This window comes from Chenopodium quinoa, unplaced genomic scaffold, assembly GCF_001683475.1.
Source record: "Chenopodium quinoa cultivar QQ74 unplaced genomic scaffold, ASM168347v1, whole genome shotgun sequence".
Lineage (NCBI taxonomy): Eukaryota > Viridiplantae > Streptophyta > Magnoliopsida > Caryophyllales > Amaranthaceae > Chenopodium > Chenopodium quinoa.
In genome coordinates, this window is record NW_018742393.1 from 2,351,989 (window position 1) to 2,371,544 (window position 19,556).

A 19,556-nucleotide genomic window follows, 5' to 3' on the forward strand; every position below is an offset into this window, starting at 1 on the left:
GGCGGCCCGGCAAGGAAGTGGCGGCACCGGCGGTGGGCGGAAGGCGGTTTGCCGGCCAGAAGGTAATTTTTCTAATTTTTGTAATTTTTTTTTTTAAAAAAAACCTCCGGCGACGGTGTGGCGCCAAGGCGAGACGCCACCACCACGGAGGAGGCGCCTAGGCAAGGCGCCCGTACGGTGGTGGCGGCGCCTAGCCCAGACGCCACTACCACGGCGGCGGCGCAGAGGCTAGGCGCCACGGCCGTGGTAGTGGCGTCTGGGCTAGGCGCCGACACCACCGCACGGGCGCCTTGCCTAGGCGCCTCGTTCTTTTTTTTTTTTTTTAAATTTTTTTTTTGATTTTTTTTAATTTTAAATTTTATTTTCGATTTTTTTTTTTTTTTTTTAAAAAATTTGTTTTTCTTTATTTTAAATTGTATGTTCCCTTTTTTTTTTATCTTTTTTTTTTTAAATTTTGTTTTTTTATTTGTTTTAATTTTATATTTTTTATGTTTATAATTTTATTTCCGTGACATGTTTATTTGCTTTTGTGTTTATTTTCGACTTTTTTTAATTTGTTTTCGTTATTATGTTTCGTTATTTACTTGGAGTTAGGCATCGCAATTTAGACCTGGTGCGGGGAAGAGTATTGACGTCGTGAGGAGTACGATCTACTCAATGGAGAGCTCGGGGCCCAGACACGTTAGATCCCGTGGTATTTCGGCCTCGGCCCGCAGAGAACGGGTGCACTGTTCTGCGGACGATCAAGATGATGATGATGATGATGAGGAGGAGGAGGAGGAGGTCGAGGAGGAGGAGGTCGAGGACGAGGATGATGCAGATGAGGATGTCGACGATCAGAGTGGACCATATGATGATTACGGTCCATTCAGTCAGAGACGTGATGATACGTATGAGACGCATAGGGTAGATGTGCGTAAGGGTCGAGATGGTAGGTTTGTTAGTAGATCTGGCACATCATCTGCGTCCACTGTGTCTGCGGGTAGCAGAAAACGGTCGAGGGCCGTTAATGATTCTTGGATGGTGAGGGGTGAGGTGGCCGGGGGACCTATAGACGGGAGTGTGATTCCTAGCTTTTTAGGACACATCGCTACCCGTATTTGGGAGGACCAGGAGAGGGCTTTGGATACAGGCATTTTGAAATGCCAAACCCGGGAAAAGACTTGTAGGTTTTTGTGTAGCTGGGCTGATGCTTGGCCGGAGGAGAGCGAGATGGTCGGGCGATTGAGGGCCACTAGAGTGAGTCACCTTCCTGCCACCATGCACGACAGGATTGACTGGACGCTGATCACGGCTTTCGTTGAGCGATGGCAGCCGGATACGAACTCGTTCCACCTTCCGTTCGGTGAGATGACGATCATGTTGCATGACGTCGAGGCCATCCTTGGGATTCCCGTGGAGGGAAACCGAGCATCTGTCGTCACTGATGCGGATCAGGCAGATTTACTAGCGGAGCTGTTGGCGGTGGATAGGGCTGCGCTGTACACATCGGCACTTGGTGTGTGGGATCACGGCGGCGTTAAGATCGCAGCCGTCTTGCAGCGATGTTTGCACCCTACGGCACGTAGGACGCAGGACACACAGCTGGCTGCATATGTTTTTCTTCTTCTCGGGTGTACCTTGTTTCCGGATAAGAGCGGGAACAAGCTCAGGCCACGCGACATAGTTGACGCGTGAGAGCCCGACAGAGTAGGCCAGTTTTCTTGGGGGTCGGCTACGCTGGCGTATCTGTATCGCCAGTTAGGATTCTCGAGCCGGGCTGATGCAGCAGGTATCACTGGATGTCTGACGTTGTTACAGACCTGGATATACGAGTATTTTCCTGCGTTTCGACCACACCGCGACCCGGTTCCCATTGGTGATGGCCAGCCACGTGCCTGTGCGTGGAGTCCGCGTGTCGAGAAGAAGTCCGTTGACCGCCTGCGCTCCATACGGTTATTGCTTGACAGGATGTCCCCCTTAGAGGTACAGTGATTAAATTATTTCTACTTTTACAATCTGATGCTTTATTTTATGACTGTTACTGATTTTAAATAATGTGCAGGTGAACTGGATGCCTTTCGGCCAGAACCCTAGTAATAGGGTACCCAGGACCCTCTACACTGGACTGATTCAGTATCGCGAGATCGTAGAGGCGTACATGCCGCAGCGCTGTCTTCGCCAGCTTGGATTTGTCCAAGTTGTCCCACCTCCACCGGCATGGCCCAGTAAGGCGGTACGATCTGCGTCGTCGAAGGAGTACGTCGTCCAATGGCCGTCAAACATGATATCCATGTGGGAGCAGTTTCCGATGGTTGCCCGCCTATGGACGGCGGAGCTGCAGCGGCCGCCAAGTGGGGTGACTGCCATGTGTGACCAGCACTACATGGAATGGTACATCCGGCACTCGCACCCGAGGTTGATCAAAGACATCGACGACGCAGATGATGACGATGTGCCACCTGCCACTGCCTCTTATGCGGTACGTCTCATCTTTTATTTGTTGTTCTCTTATTTTAATATATATATGTATAATACGTCGTTTGATGTTTTTTGTTTTGTGTAGTGGATGGGCAAGATTATGCAGTTGGGACACCGACTTTTTGAGGAAAGGGACTGCATGACGAGTGCATCAGGCAGAGCTGTTATTGACGATCTGGAACGGACCCTTGAGCAGTGGCAGTGGGCGTCACAGAGGGATTACTGATATTTGAAATTAGACATTATCTTTTTAGTTTGTAATATTTGAAATTATTGTTCTTAGTTTTTAAAATTCAATATTATCTTTTTAGTTTGTAATATTTGAAATTATTGTTGTTAGTTTTTAAAATGAAACATTATCTTTTAAAAATGAACACATAGAAATGACATAGTATTGACAATACAAGGCCTCATAGTAAAAGGTAGGTGTACATCAACAAAAACTACATGGCAATTAAATTGTTCCACTGTTGCACGCGAGCATGGTACAAAGCATCCCAACCCTCCACGCTTGCTCTACGAATTTCATACCACTTCGGTATGATATTTGGGACCGGAAAATCGGGTGACATGTCTAATCGGATAAAATGTCTGTATGACGGCCCAAGAAATCCAATAGCAACGTCCCTTACCGGTCTGGTGACGGTCTCGCGCGAACACCAGGGCAGAACCGTTGTACATGGATAATAGGCTCGACTATGTAAACCAAGGCCGAAATGCATGACTGCACACTTGTAGATGTTTGCAACGGCAAAGAGATCAAGTGGCGCATCGAACCAATGATTTTGACCGCAAGGTCCCCCTCCCCACCGGATACGCTGCAGAGACCTATCCAAGTCCTCGCCGTACACATGGCCATACACATCTCGGTTTGATGCGATTTCACTGTACATCAACTGCCGCACTAAACCGTAGTTGTCTTCACCCATTTGAAACACATCCGCCACAACCCGAAATGCCAAACCCGGGAAAAGACTTGTAGGTTTTTGTGTAGCTGGGCTGATGCTTGGCCGGAGGAGAGCGAGATGGTCGGGCGATTGAGGGCCACTAGAGTGAGTCACCTTCCTGCCACCATGCACGACAAGATTGACTGGACGCTGATCACGGCTTTCGTTGAGCGATGGCAGCCGGATACGAACTCGTTCCACCTTCCGTTCGGTGAGATGACGATCATGTTGCATGACGTCGAGGCCATCCTTGGGATTCCCGTGGAGGGAAACCGAGCATCTGTCGTCACTGATGCGGATCAGGCAGATTTACTAGCGGAGCTGTTGGCGGTGGATAGGGCTGCGCTGTACACATCGGCACTTGGTGTGTGGGATCACGGCGGCGTTAAGATCGCAGCCGTCTTGCAGCGATGTTTGCACCCTACGGCACGTAGGACGCAGGACACACAGCTGGCTGCATATGTTTTTCTTCTTCTCGGGTGTACCTTGTTTCCGGATAAGAGCGGGAACAAGCTCAGGCCACGCGACATAGTTGACGCGTGTGAGCCCGACAGAGTAGGCCAGTTTTCTTGGGGGTCGGCTACGCTGGCGTATCTGTATCGCCAGTTAGGATTCTCGAGCCGGGCTGATGCAGCAGGTATCACTGGATGTCTGACGTTGTTACAGACCTGGATATACGAGTATTTTCCTGCGTTTCGACCACACCGCGACCCGGTTCCCATTGGTGATGGCCAGCCACGTGCCTGTGCGTGGAGTCCGCGTGTCGAGAAGAAGTCCGTTGACCGCCTGCGCTCCATACGGTTATCGCTTGACAGGATGTCCCCCTTAGAGGTACAGTGATTAAATTATTTCTACTTTTACAATCTGATGCTTTATTTTATGACTGTTACTGATTTTAAATAATGTGCAGGTGAACTGGATGCCTTTCGGCCAGAACCCTAGTAATAGGGTACCCAGGACCCTCTACACTGGACTGATTCAGTATCGCGAGATCGTAGAGGCGTACATGCCGCAGCGCTGTCTTCGCCAGCTTGGATTTGTCCAAGTTGTCCCACCTCCACCGGCATGGCCCAGTAAGGCGGTACGATCTGCGTCGTCGAAGGAGTACGTCGTCCAATGGCCGTCAAACATGATATCCATGTGGGAGCAGTTTCCGATGGTTGCCCGCCTATGGACGGCGGAGCTGCAGCGGCCGCCAAGTGGGGTGACTGCCATGTGTGACCAGCACTACATGGAATGGTACATCCGGCACTCGCACCCGAGGTTGATCAAAGACATCGACGACGCAGATGATGACGATGTGCCACCTGCCACTGCCTCTTATGCGGTACGTCTCATCTTTTATTTGTTGTTCTCTTATTTTAATATATATATGTATAATACGTCGTTTGATGTTTTTTGTTTTGTGTAGTGGATGGGCAAGATTATGCAGTTGGGACACCGACTTTTTGAGGAAAGGGACTGCATGACGAGTGCATCAGGCAGAGCTGTTATTGACGATCTGGAACGGACCCTTGAGCAGTGGCAGTGGGCGTCACAGAGGGATTACTGATATTTGAAATTAGACATTATCTTTTTAGTTTGTAATATTTGAAATTATTGTTCTTAGTTTTTAAAATTCAATATTATCTTTTTAGTTTGTAATATTTGAAATTATTGTTGTTAGTTTTTAAAATGAAACATTATCTTTTAAAAATGAACACATAGAAATGACATAGTATTGACAATACAAGGCCTCATAGTAAAAGGTAGGTGTACATCAACAAAAACTACATGGCAATTAAATTGTTCCACTGTTGCACGCGAGCATGGTACAAAGCATCCCAACCCTCCACGCTTGCTCTACGAATTTCATACCACTTCGGTATGATATTTGGGACCGGAAAATCGGGTGACATGTCTAATCGGATAAAATGTCTGTATGACGGCCCAAGAAATCCAATAGCAACGTCCCTTACCGGTCTGGTGACGGTCTCGCGCGAACACCAGGGCAGAACCGTTGTACATGGATAATAGGCTCGACTATGTAAACCAAGGCCGAAATGCATGACTGCACACTTGTAGATGTTTGCAACGGCAAAGAGATCAAGTGGCGCATCGAACCAATGATTTTGACCGCAAGGTCCCCCTCCCCACCGGATACGCTGCAGAGACCTATCCAAGTCCTCGCCGTACACATGGCCATACACATCTCGGTTTGATGCGATTTCACTGTACATCAACTGCCGCACTAAACCGTAGTTGTCTTCACCCATTTGAAACACATCCGCCACAACCCGAAATCCGCAGTTACCATCTGCAATGACATCATTCCACCCGTCCAAGAATGGCATCATGATATTAGGGATCCTGTCCTTATATGGAAAATGTTCAATGTCCATTCTCCCTGTTACACACATCAATAAACACAATAAACAAGTCAACAGTAAACTAATCAAACAGTCAACAAAAGAAATTGAAGTCGAATGTCTTACCGGTGCCGGGCATATTCACCGACGACGATGATTGGCTGCCACTTGATGAGGATGTACGACCACGGCCACGGCCACGACCGCGAATGTACTCAAACGCACTCTTGTTCCGCCGTGGTTGTCGACCCCTAGGTCGCTCGACCCCTTCCGGTTCCTCGGTATCCAAACACGATGTATTGAACATGTCATGAAGTATGTGTGTAGCACTACGAATGATCGAAGGGTGACTGGAGGACACTTGGTCAAACATCATCTGAAACTGCTCCAACTCCTCCTGTTCACGGTGAACCGTATGCGGAACAGCATGCTCTCCGATAACGAGCGTCCGCCAGAATGGATGAACCTGATCGACATGTAACGACGCCCTGTCTTGCGTAATTACGCGGTGAATGGTGCATGCACAAGGTAATCCATGAGTCATTGATATAGCACATCCGCACCGAATAGCCACTTCATCGCCCAACTCCCTCATCCTGGTATACTCGCTCAGAATCAACCCCAAACAGTGGTGTGACACACGACCGTGGAGAATCTTAAATATGAAATGGCCATACAACATGCCATGTCGTCGTCTGGAGTCCTCGAGATAGTTCTTGATGCCGTTCCTCTGAGTATCAATAGCCTTGTTTATTCTCTCGAACAGTGTATCCAGAGCAGCCGTGGAAGAATCAATCCAGTCCTTCAAAGCTCTATGAGCGCTCTCGACTCTGCATGTCGTAGTGTTCCCAAAATGAAGAACTTGGTTCGTCCAATATTTGACAAACTTTTCCCTCTGAGGTACCCACTGATGCATCACATAGTCTACGATTGGCGGGCACCACTTGTACGCATCCTTTAAGTTTTCCAAGGCTCGATCGTACTCTGCCTCCGTGGTAGCTTGCAGGATCTTCCGCCACTTACCATTTACCAATCTCTCTGCTGAATCTAAGTTCTTGTTGAAAAGGTTGTAGGCTTTGACTTTCACGCAGTTGTTGATGTGCCATGTGCACAGTAAATGGCTCGACTCCGGAAACAGCTCCGCTATAGGGGCAAAAAGACCTCCCTCACAATCACTTACGATGGCCGATGGCTGTACATTTGGGCCGATGTAGTTTCTCAACTTTTCCAACACCCAACGGTAACTCGCAGCCGTCTCATCCTTCATGACTGCATAACCAATCAGAAAGTTCTGGTTCGTTGGAGCCATCCCAACCATCTCAACCAGTGGGAACTTGTACTTGTTTGTCTTGTACGTTGAATCGATCAAAATCACAGATGGCCAAGACGAAATCATATCAGCACAATCAGGATGGACAAGGAACAAATGAGTTACCTCCGATGTGTCTTCGTCAGATTCAAACCAGTAAAGGTAACCACGTGCTTGTGCCTGGTGCAGAAGCTGCTGTATAGGGTTCCTTCCCTCTGACCGTTCAAACCTCAATTTCTGTCTGACGTTGTAGATGTGTCTTCGGTTTGGCTGGTCTTCGGGGAATTTCTCTAACACAGACGCTAATATTTTAGCGGGCTTCACTTGAGCATCACTCATTTCTTTTACAACTAGTTTCGCAGCTGGACTTAGGCCGCTTAACTGCCGATGCCCCACTTTGTATGCTATCAGCTCATGGTTGTGATATCCCCATTTGCCGTAACCCTTCACTTCCCAACCGTCACGCCTTTGATGTTGTCGAACCTTAACTCGGAACTGACACCCACAACCTTTCCGCTTTGAGTCAAACCGAATCGCTTTACTGAAATCTCGTTCTTCTCTTTTGCGATAACGGTCGCATCTCAAAATGCGATCCATTCTACCATCCCGTTGAGATTTATGAGTTGCTACTACTAAACAAAAGCCTGATCTAATTGCAACCTGTTTTGCCCAATCAATCGCTTGTTGAGCATCTTCGAACAGGCCATCATGTACAAAAATCCCACTGTAATCATTTCCGTCTCCACCATAATCCTGTAACAATAACATATAACGTATAAATATAATTACATTAAGATTAAATTAACAAAAACAAACAAAAAAAAAAAAAGGGGATTAAATTAAAAAATTAAAAAAAAAAATAAAATAAAAATATTCCCCTATTGGCGCGTGGCCAGGACGCCGGAGCCACGGCCGGGGCGCCTGGTCAGGACGCCGCCGCCATGGTGGCGGCGTCCTGGCCAGGCGCCTTGGCCGTGGCTGCGGCGTCCTGGCCACGCGCCACTACTATGGTCGAGGCATCTCCACCAGGCGCCGTGACCACGGTGGCGGCGTCCTGGCTAGGCGCCACAACCACGGCATGGCCTTTTGGCTAGGCGCCAGCCACCATTTCGTCCTTACGATGCGTTACGAACCTCGTTTTCCGATGACGACGGCGATTCTCCGGTGATCCTCGGCGATCCGGTGCTGCTCCACATTTTTTTAGTGCGAAAAATTTATCTTCCGTTAAAATTATAAAAAGGGCAAATTTGTCAAAAAATTATAAAATGTGGGCTTTATGTAGAGATTTGCGGGCGATGAATAACAAGTCCCATCTTTTTTATTAGGCCAAACAGGTCATTTACTTACAATAACAGGTTACCTGACCGAATAATAAATCTTAGGAAGAAGAATTTACTGGAAGAATTTTTCATTTCCCATTTCCTCCATAACTTCCGACCAACACCACAACAGCCACCCCCCTCAACCCCACCACCAGCGACCCCCATCCTCAACACGACCCTTTCTTCCCCATTCCCTCATCGTCAAGCTCCACCAGCCACCCTTCTTTATCAAAACTCGAAATTAATGGTCAGTAATTTCGAAATCCACCCACCTCCGTCGAAAAACCCCCTCTCACCTCTGTCGAAACTCAGAAAACCCCCCACCCATAAATATTCAAGGTGGGTTTTAGGAGTTCGCGGCGTATAATGTGGTGGGCCGACCTGTTCACCGGGCCGAGCCGAGCTTTATATGAAGATTGAGAGCAGCAGCAAGAAGATTGACGTCAGGAATTCGGGAATTCTTTTTAGGGTTCATAATTTGGGGAAAATTGGGAATTTTTATTTTGAAAGAAAGCGTTGTAAGTTTATAAGTCTACCCAATTTCAGCTCTCAATTGGGTAGACTTATAACGCTTTCTTTGTCCAAGGAAAGCGTTATAAGTCTACCCAATTTCAGCTGTTCTATTCAGATATTGGATGGATAAAACCCTTTAATAAAAGGGCTGGGTCAGGGCTTTAAATTCTATCTGCAACTAATAACAAAGTTCAGTACCTTCTATTTGTGTTTACTCGTTTTTACTCCGTTTTATTTTTAATCACGTCAATTTTTCATCAATGGAGATATAACCTCTGTTGGCAACTTGGCAAATACAGGCCATCAATTTGAGGAAAGAGAGTAAAGAATGAACAACACTTCAACAATGTTGCTAAGACGCAGCTTCTGTCGCGCAACCTTGAGCAATCCTCGTTGTTCATCATCCTTGAATAACAAAAAGAAGCCTCTTGTTTTCTTGGGTTCTCCTCAGGTTTCTGTCAAGGTTCTAGATGCTCTTTTTAATGCATCCCAGTCTCAAGACTCTTCTTTTGAGGTTGGTTTTCCAATTTTTATTGATTTCATTTCTGGGCTTTTTTGTAAAGATGTTTATTTAGTATGTTATAGCTTGATTGGTTTATTTTGTGGGAAATTAGTGATTTTGTATATTTTGAAACTGTTGTGTATTTCTAATTGAAATTGGAGTTGGGGTTATGATTGTTGTAGCAATTGAGCATTTGGTGGAACCATGGAAATGTTTTATGATTGCATTGAGATTTCTACATTTAATTCATCAGCTGTTGTGTATGTCTGGTGATTATCTTCCCTTATTTTAACTTCCTGATTTGATTAGTTCATTGTGTTTTTTGCAATCAGAATTATTAAAACATTCTTGAAAACTGAAACCCTTAATCAAAGACTCCAAGTTGGTGCTAATCACCTCCCTTAAATTAGTCACGTTTAGTATGAGAAGCATCATCGTTAACATAGGACTAGTATAAGGGTATAGAAGCATGAGGTTCTAAGTGGTAATGATTTACATATGTTTTTTGATATGACGAATTCTCTTGCAAGAGCAGTGGCGTTTTCTTGTAGTGATAGAAGAGTGGGGAACACTGAACCTTCTATCATATGCTTGGTCCTAATCTTCTGTATCTTATGTAATGAACTAACTTAAAGGAGGGCATTATGGGTAGTTTAGGTGTTAGTAGTTATCAAATGTAGTATGGGCAATTTGGTAAATCTAGTATTATTAGGTTAGTAGAAGTTGTAACCTTAGTATAAATAGAGGGAGGGTAGAAATAAGTAAATACATTATTGGGCTAGGATAGGACCTTGACATATTTCCCGTGCTAGTTTTTCCATGCCAATTTTGTTTAGAGGAAGATGGATTTTTTTTTTTAATTCCCCAACCTCCCCTTCCCTTTAAGGAGAAAAGTTATTTTTGTGTAATCAATTGAAGACTTTGCCCCCTTTCTTTTACCCCAACTGGTCTTATTGATCTATAATTGAAATGGGTATGAAATTTTCTTAATTAAGGACTGGTTTTGAAGTGTGGTAATTGGGTGAAATAAGATATAACCTACTTGCCTTTGAATGGAATTAGGAAATCCATTGTGCAAATTTCTTCCTTATTTTCTTGACAACATTGTATATGTCCCTTCCTAAGCAGAAGTTGTGAACAATGTAAACATGTATTTTCTTAAAATTATTTGTTATTCCTCTATTTTTAATGACTAGAAGCTTCAAAAGTGTCTTTGCTATAGCTGGCTAAGCCGCTAAGGTCATAATTCTATGCAGCATGATCCCTTAGGTGTACTTTAGTTGTGGTTTAAGCAATCTGTGCTGGAAGTTGATGTTGTCTTTCATTGTTTTGTTATAACACATTTGCTTTTGAGAGCATGTACTGTATATTAGATTCATAAAACTTTAAGAAGAAAATTGCCTGGAAATAAGGCTAATGGATCATCCTTTATGTAATTATGTCCTTGAGAATGTGTTGCCGTTACATTTCAATTCATTTATTGTCATGCTGGTTGGATCATTGATTCAAATTACTTGTGAATATTTGTGATTTAGGTTGCAGCTATTGTCACCCAACCTCCATCTCAGAGAAATAGAGGCAGAAAGGTCTTGCCTTCTGCTGTTGCACAACATGCCCTTGAAAGAGGTTTCTCTTCAGATCTCATTTTCACACCCGAGCGTGCAAATGAGGTGATTACTGTGGCTTCGTCACTCCAAATTATGCTTTTATTGTAAACTATTATGTTGATATTATTGTGCTGTATATGATGACTATGGAGTTACTAGGGAACTATAATTGTGTCCCCTAGATGAAGCTTATGCGTAGGAATTTGCAATAGTTTGTTTCAAGATTTAAATTGTATGCCTTGGTTTCTAATAACGAATGAAATATGCTGTAGCATGTGTTTATTCAACAGCTGTGAGCCCATTATATGTACGATGGACTCCATCATAAGGGAGATCATGTCCCATACTCTCATGTGCTACCTTGTAACATGATAAACAAATGTTGTGCTTTGATTGCCTTTGTTGGGGCATAAGTACTTATGCATTGTGAAATTTGTTTTATACTGTTGAATTCGATCCATGTCCATCATAGGTGGACTGCAAATTGGTATACGCTGAGATTCTAGAAGCTTCAATCTCACCAAGTATTAGGTAAAAAATTCATAATTCTGAAAAAGAAAAGGCTACAGGATTTTCAAGAGTAGCTTCTTTCGTATTATATTGGTCAGTGTCAAGGTACTAGGATTTCTTGTAGACCTCCCCAGACCTTGCCTCAGAACCATAACTGGTCCATTGTCAATGCTGTTGGATTCCAGAAAGGCTACTTCTTGTAGATGCTTATTAAATTATCTTAAGCAGTGACGATTTCTGTAATATCCTCTTTTGTAGCTCTAATATTGAAAGCAATGATTCAGTTGATCATTTTATGTACTCATATTACCCAGGAATGGTTTTTGGCCAATCTTAAAGCCTTGGAACCTGAACTTTGTATTACAGCAGCGTATGGGAATATTCTATCAAACAAGTTCCTAAGCATTCCAAAGCAAGGTTGGTATGTCAATCCCCTTACAGTCCCTCAAATATTTGTATCCCATTGATTCTGTGACCATAGCAATAGAGCACCTTACTCAAAGGATAGCATAGGTTTCCTAATTAATACGTAGTAGATTAGAATGGAATCACTATGATGTTTATCTTTTCTTTTCCTTTTTTTTTCCTTTTTTTTTTTTGTTTTTAATATCCACTCATTTTCCCCTCTCCAGTTCTTAACCCAATGCTTTCTCTGTTGTTTCTGCACATTTATAGGCACGGTAAATATACACCCAAGTTTGCTGCCCCTTTATCGTGGTGCTGCTCCTGTTCAAAGAGCATTGCAGGTTAAAATGATTTATCAGATCTTTACTATTTACTTTCATGCATGCATATTTTAATATATATATGTTGGGGTGTTTCAATTTTATTTAGGATGGTGTTAGGGAAACTGGAGTTTCATTAGCCTTCACTGTTAGAGCACTGGATGCTGGACCTATCATTGCATCTCAAAAAGTTGGTGTGGATGACAATATTAAGGTACATATACTAATCATGAAACTCAATTATTAATTTGGAGTTGATTGTAGAACCTGAGTCTATATATAGATTATTAAGAAAGTGAAATTACTAAGAAGTGGATGTATCATGATATTTTATTTGCATCAAGAATTATATTTTAGCTCTGAAGTCTTGTTAGACAAAATGGTTTGTTGTAGATTCCACAATGTTTTTCTGTTTTCTCTAACTTTAGTAATTAACTATATGATGGCTAGGTGTAGATACGTTCTATGGAGCATGGTGTATATAATTTTCAATTAAATGTAGGTCGCAGTGAGCACAATAGTCTAACTAATATACTTTTCACCAATTTTCACGCAGGCACCAGAGTTACTGGATTTTCTCTTTGATCTTGGTGTGTCAGCTGTCAACTTCTTTAATGTATCAACTATTTGCTGCAAAATTTCTGTTGTCTTGCTTAGATAGCTGATATATGTTAGCCTTGACTTGAGCTGTTATTGATCTCAGCTGCCTTTGATGCAACTTCTATATATTGTACATATATGCGCAATGTAAAGTTGTACTGTGAAATAGGTGCTTCATTTCTGCACAAGTAACTTACATGGAAGTATGGAATTATAACGTGAATTTGAATTGATGTTGACTGGGATATTGTTGTTCCCAAATCCTACTTTTTTGTCTTGCTTAGATAGCTGATATATGTTAGCCTTGACTTGAGCTGTTATTGATCTCAGCTGCCTTTGATGCAACTTCTATATATTGTACATATATGCGCAATGTAAAGTTGTACTGTGAAATAGGTGCTTCATTTCTGCACAAGTAACTTTTATGGAAGTATGGAATTATAACTTGAATTTGAATTGATGTTGACTGGGATATTGTTGTTCCCAAATCCTACTTTTTTTCACATTTAACTTTTCAACATCTAGCAGACATATTATTGCAATACTAAACCAGGACTAACTTTAATGTTTTTGACGATGTATCTTAAATTATTTTACTCCGTATATTTTGCTTATGTTGCCTCTATCCTTTTAAATACAGAGTAAACTAATCTTCCTCAACCCAAATTTTGTTGCACGAGCTTCCTTCAATAATTGACGGAACAGCAAGAACTAAAGCACAACTTCAAGATGATTCTAAAGCTACCTTAGCTCCAAAGGTATCTATTTGATTACTTTATGATATGCCATGCTGGGAATCTTTTCTCCATGGAAGCTGAGTTAAGAGGTGATACCTTTGTGCAGATTACTCCCGAAGAATCATGGCTATCGTTTGATCAAGACGCTACTGTCCTGCATAATAAGGTAGTACTCTTTTGTACTCTTTTATATGATTTGAGTCAATCATGACGACATTTTTAGGTACGGGCATTTGCAGGTTGGCCTGGAACTCGAGGTAGAGTTCTAGTTGAGGATGCAGCACATGCTCAAGAGAACGTTTTAGAGTTAAAAATAATTTCAACAAAAGTTTCCAGCACTTTCAACACTCAGAATGCTGAGGCAGATTGTGTCGCTTTCAGAAATGGTGCATTGATCTTTACTTGTGATGGAGGCACAGCTTTGGAGGTCAGAGTCCTTAATTCTGTTGTTTTTTTAAGAAATTGCTATGCTTTTTCCTTTCCTTTGGTTGCAGCCGTTCAGGAGGTATCTATTGTGGGGTATGCCAAATTGCCAATTGAGAGTTATCAAATATTGGTCAAGATGAGAATCTCTAATGCTATAACGTATCAGGATGATCACTAATGGTTGAAGTGTGTATGCCCTGTAGTCTTCTTTTGTACTCCCCTTGTATAAATATTAGTATAGTCATGTATATGAATTTGGGTCGACTGGAAATACTGTCAAATTTCCTAAAATATAGTATTGGATTTAATAAATTCTTTGTTAACATTTTCATTGATAATTAAAGCAGAGAACATTATGGTAATGCAGGTTCTAGAAGTTCAGCTCCCGGGCAAGAAAGTGGTGAATGCAGCTGCATTTTGGAATGGCTTGCGAGGTCAAAAGCTAAAAGTTTCGTAAACAAGGGAGCTGCAATGTCACAAGCGTAAAAAGTGAGTAATTTCTTCGTTTTTTCATCAGAACTTCCTAGTGAGAAGAGGATAGGCTGCCGTAGCTAGCTTGCTTTAACTGAAGAGTTGAAACTTGAGAGCAGCAGAGGCACTACACGACGTGCCATCCATAGCTATATCACCATGCCTGATTTTTGTCAATACTGACTTCTCTTAGCAGTACCTTCCATAGCTATAGCAGCATTTTTTTCCATAATGACTTACCTTGCCAGTAACTTATTCTTTCACTTATCTGTCATTTTACTATTCTCCAAACAAACATCATCATGTAGTAACATGATATTGTATCTGAGACATCATACTTCTGCTGCCAAGTGCCAACAGATTTATAGTAACATGACTGGGTTTAATTTATTTCAAATCAAAATCAGTTTTGATCAGCAATAATCGGAATTAAGTTTGGTAGCTGCCTAGCTGGTTATAAAGAGTGATAATGAGAATGAATTGAAATGTACTCGTATTTGGCAAGGAAAGTTATATTCTAATCTCTTTGGTGATGCAAACTCATCCCCAGACCTGTGTTTTTCTTCATAAATGTTCATTATCGCCCAATACCTCCCCCAAGTGGTAATGAGAATTGCTAGGGAATGAATATTGATTTTTCTTACAACATTTATATTTATATACATGTTAATTCTTATTACCATCTATCAAATAGGCCGTTACATAGTTTATTATTGATGAAGAAACTTCATTAATCCAATGACCCTAACAGGCTAATAAATGGCTACTAAGTACTAAGGGTTGATATTATTTTTTTCATTTAATTCTCATATACTTTTAGAGGTTTTTATGATATTCGTAGACGTCCTAGTACTTTTGTCTTTCAAAAGCTAGACAATTTTTTCCCACAAAATGTTTTAAAAGTAGGTAAAAATTTTGGTGGATTTTGAAAGCTAAATTAAAGACTTGCTCGAGTGAGTTTGGGCGTTATGAGTGGTTCGTACCCTATCCTCAAACCTGGTAGTTAGAGGTTGATCAATTAATAGATGGGGAGGCCAGCCATGATGCGACTCTAATGTACACTACGCGAGTATATGACATTGCTTTAAACTTACAACCCTTCACTAATAGCCGCAAAAATTAAACTTACAACCCTTGAGTGTTAGCCGCAAAAAATAGTTTTGATCAGTAAAATTCAGCTTTTAATCGTGAAAAAAAATAGAAAAAACTACTCGTAATTAATGTATATTCCGTATAATATATATCATCTCCATTTTACTTGGTCTTTGAACAAGATTGGTTCACTGTGGTGTGTGTTGAGTTTCACAGCTTAGTACAAAATTATTTGCTAATTACACGGATAATATCAAACTTTTACAGCCATGATTGAATTATTCTGGCCCTTTTTCTAATTAAAAATATAAACTGGTTAAAAAGCAAAGCCACACCTAACGAACAAAAATGAAAGCAAAACGCAAAAGCACTTCAAAAATACTTTCTCCATTAGCCTAATCTATAATTAATTAATTCTAATATCCAAAAAGCAAACTCACTTACTCATAAAGTTAAAATATCAAGACACAATTTCATGCATTTTGAGCATCTTTGATCATAAATTTGGTCTAAATTCTAGATCATATATACTTAGATCAATCATTCAACCTTCTTTTTATCGAACAAGTATATTTGATTTTTCATTATCTCTTGGTTAAGATCACGCCGTGAAGAGATACCATTCCTCATTTAAATTAAAATAATATATTATCTTAAACACTAGTTCATTGATGTGATTTATGTCTATAAGTTGTTATCCTTAGAGACTATATAAGCCATGGTTCAAATACGAGTTAGTTTGAACTTTAGGACAATGTTTTTATCACAATACGACTGTTATTATTCCAGATAGACATAAATATGACCTTATCTAGTTATCTCTAACGCCACAAAGTTAGAGGCATGCATGATCGCTCATATACGTTCCAAGAATATCTAATCCAAGGAAGAAGATTATTAAGTAGACTAACTAATATTCCCAAGCTGTAATACATTATTAGAAATACTGTTAAAACATTTGGAGACAGTTGTTGTAATGATAATCCTACTATAATCTAATTGCATAAACCTATATCTAACCTTTTCTTTTTAAAGAAAGTTGGCACAAAGTGATTATACTGTAACCTGGCCAAAATTCTGTAAATATATTAGATAAATTAAGGTTTGGACCTCTCATACAACTAAGGCTACTTACTTTACGTGACATTTGAATAATTTTAATTATTATATAGTACAAATGTACAATATATTTTCTCACCCTATATAAGTCTTCTGCCTGAAGTGCATACATGCTTTGCATTTCTTCACAGCAACATAAAATGGGTGCACTTGACTATTTTGCCAACTTTTGCACTGTCACCAGCACAAGGAACAGGCGTAGGCCTTTTCAGGTAAGCGCCTCCGGTAACATTTTGCTTAATCAAACCCTCTGTCCAGAATTAATAGTCACGTACACATACAGTGTAATTATATATACTCGTTATCGTGACTTTTAAATCTGGATGGAGTTAGTATGTGATATGAAGTATAACTAGTACACTATAGATGAGATTTTGGTGTTGTTTTTTCTTGTCATAAGACAGTTGAGATCAAAGTCAAAATGGATTGTGATGGCTGTGAAAGAAGAATAAGAAGTGCTGTCACCAATCTCAAAGGTTCTCTTCTCTTCTCTTCATAAACCATCCTTCTCTTTGAATTCTTCCTATTTTCTCTTGTTATACATATACAGATGTATTCCATAATTGTTAAACATTTTCCCATGTAACTCCTTTTCATGAGACTAAATCATGTATGGTTACGTTCCACATATAACTCTGATGAATATCGTGACAATTTTTATACAATATCTCGTTTACATCACTGCTCTTAATGTGACATATTAATGTAGGAGTCAGATCAGTAGAAGTAATAAGGAAGCAGAGCAAGGTGACAGTAAGTGGGCATGTGGATCCAAACAAAGTACTAAAGAAAGTGAAGGACACTGGAAAGAAACGAGCTGAATTTTGGCCCTACATTGAGCATAATTTAGTAGCATATCCTTATGTTGTTGGAGCCTATGATAAGAGGGCACCTGCTGGTTATGTTAAAGATGTTCCTCAAGCTTACCCTTCTTACAATGGACCTCAAGATAACATTTCTACATTTTTTAGTGATGATAATACTGATGCTTGTTCCATTATGTAAAGAATTTTATGTAATACGTACTTTCGTTCAGATGTAGTTGTCACGTATGTACCAGTTGAAATTCCACAATTAATATGTTGAATTAATGATTATAACTGTAATACTATATTTTTTTCTAACCTAAGGTGTTGTATATTATTTGGGATTTACATTCGTCCAATATATAACTAGATAAAATCCTTAAAATCATAAGATAATTTTTATTTAATTTAACCTTTTAAATTTTTTTTTTAAGTTTTTTTAATACCTATTTGGTATTGTATTTGTCTTAAATTTATTTCGTTATGGCGATTGAATTTTTTAATTAAGCCGATAAAGTAATTAATAAGTTTCTAAGTCTTCCAAATAAACATACGTGTGGATGTGTTAACCACTCCACCCTCATAGATGTTTGCTCATTTTTTAACAAGTTATAAACCACTTCCTCCTTTTTTTAGTGTTCAATTTTGATTTTTTGGGATACATTGATACAGTATATCACTTTGACCAATGTTTTTGCTTTATATATAAGATCAAACATAATCATAATATCTTTTCAATATATAGTATTCGAAAATCAATTTTTATATTTTATACTTATTTTAATTAAAGAAATTATCAACCAAAATTTTGCTTTGACAAATGTACAGATAAACTTGGGTACTGTATTTAAAAAAAAAAAATAACAAAAACAAAGGAAGTATACTTTTCACCTTATAGTGTTTTTTTTATGAAAATGAGGTGGCTTGCTAGGAAAGGAGTATGTATGAGAGTAAATTTGCAAACATGTTGAGCTTGCAAACTTAAACTGGAAGTCACAAGTTTAAAAGTCTTCAACTCAACTATCTACATTTGTAAAGATCAGGAATCTCTGAATAATTTGACTAGTTAAACAGCTAAAGCTCTCTGTTTCAGTCAGGAATCCTGAAACAAAATAGTTGAGTTGACAGAAGCACCACCACTTCATTGCATATTACGCATTTCATAGTATCTCTATACAATTATGTGTTCAAAATGAGTATGAGTATTAAAGGGAAATAAACACTAACTTAATGCTGAATTATCTACACACCCATTTTATTTACACAAGAGCAGAATCTATTACGTGCATCCAACCGTTATCCCTAACGACACAACAACAATCCAAGAGGCCGGGAATAAAAGGTTTCGCGTCGTAGGTCGAGATGCACCATATAACCTCTAATTACGAATGGTAATGAGACGAAAGCATTAGTTTTGTAACCCAGATCAACAACTAAATAATCTCAAGAATTACTTCTTTAGAACATCATAAGGAGTAGCAAAAAACAGCAAAAAAGAAATGATTGTTGAGGTAGAGTATATCATTATCATATCTTTTGGACACAGAGCAGTACTTTCTAGAGTTGGAATATCTCGTGAAGCCAAAACAAAACCAAATCAGGAGCAATGGATAGATGACTGATTTGACCTACACGAGGAAATGGTGTACTCCTAATTTCTGAAGCATGTCTGTCTCTGTATCTATGCCTGAACTACTCTGATCTTAGTCAAATCACAACCTCTTTCTCTCTCTCTCTCCTCTTTCTCTCTCAAAAAATGCACTATTTATGCATGTTGCCAAAGAAGCCAAATGTCCAAAACAAACATACAGTAATATATTATAACAGGGAACTTCGAAAAGCAAAGGGTTTTTTCATTTCAACAGCAAAGATAAGTCTGAAATCTTCAGAATGCCTACTGCTCAAAACCAATCCCTGAACATGGAGGTTTATAACTTCTTTGCTATCATATTATCCAGTTTTTCTCTTTTTCTTGTTTGTTTAATATAGATTAGATCTATGTGTAATAACTAGCTTAAGTACTGATTTACTTACTTCTCTCTGTTTACAGCCTGTGGTTCTC

At 40.3% G+C, this 19,556-nt stretch overlaps 3 protein-coding genes and 1 pseudogene across 4 annotated transcripts; 3 read left to right on the top strand and 1 right to left on the bottom strand.

Moving 5' to 3' along the window:
* The first annotated feature begins 2,086 nt into the window (after positions 1-2,086).
* LOC110703771 lies at positions 2,087-2,729 on the top strand. The gene is made up of 2 exons (XM_021881559.1): positions 2,087-2,461; positions 2,546-2,729. Exons 1-2 carry the CDS (start codon positions 2,141-2,143, stop codon positions 2,684-2,686), a joined length of 462 nt encoding a protein of 153 aa, XP_021737251.1. The 5' UTR covers positions 2,087-2,140; the 3' UTR covers positions 2,687-2,729.
* A 104-nt stretch (positions 2,730-2,833) lies between these two features.
* On the bottom strand, positions 2,834-7,599 carry LOC110703762 (PKS-NRPS hybrid synthetase CHGG_01239-like). The gene is made up of 3 exons (XM_021881550.1): positions 5,882-7,599; positions 5,684-5,793; positions 2,834-3,410 (listed from the first exon to the last, which is right to left on the bottom strand). Exons 1-3 carry the CDS (start codon positions 7,401-7,403, stop codon positions 2,904-2,906), a joined length of 2,139 nt encoding a protein of 712 aa, XP_021737242.1. The 5' UTR covers positions 7,404-7,599; the 3' UTR covers positions 2,834-2,903.
* An 805-nt stretch (positions 7,600-8,404) lies between these two features.
* On the top strand, positions 8,405-14,492 carry LOC110701986 (annotated as a pseudogene).
* On the top strand, positions 14,406-17,842 carry LOC110703780 (heavy metal-associated isoprenylated plant protein 21-like). 2 transcript variants are annotated; one of them, XM_021881565.1, is made up of 4 exons: positions 14,406-14,495; positions 16,820-16,900; positions 17,089-17,164; positions 17,398-17,842. In XM_021881565.1, the coding sequence occupies exons 2-4, from the start codon at positions 16,829-16,831 to the stop codon at positions 17,691-17,693; spliced, it is 444 nt and encodes a 147-aa protein (XP_021737257.1). In that variant the 5' UTR covers positions 14,406-14,495; positions 16,820-16,828; the 3' UTR covers positions 17,694-17,842. The 2 variants fall into 2 exon arrangements, with proteins under 2 accessions (XP_021737257.1, XP_021737263.1); XM_021881571.1 differs by lacking the exon at positions 14,406-14,495 and having other exon boundaries at positions 16,817-16,900; positions 17,093-17,164.
* The last annotated feature ends 1,714 nt before the right edge of the window (positions 17,843-19,556 follow it).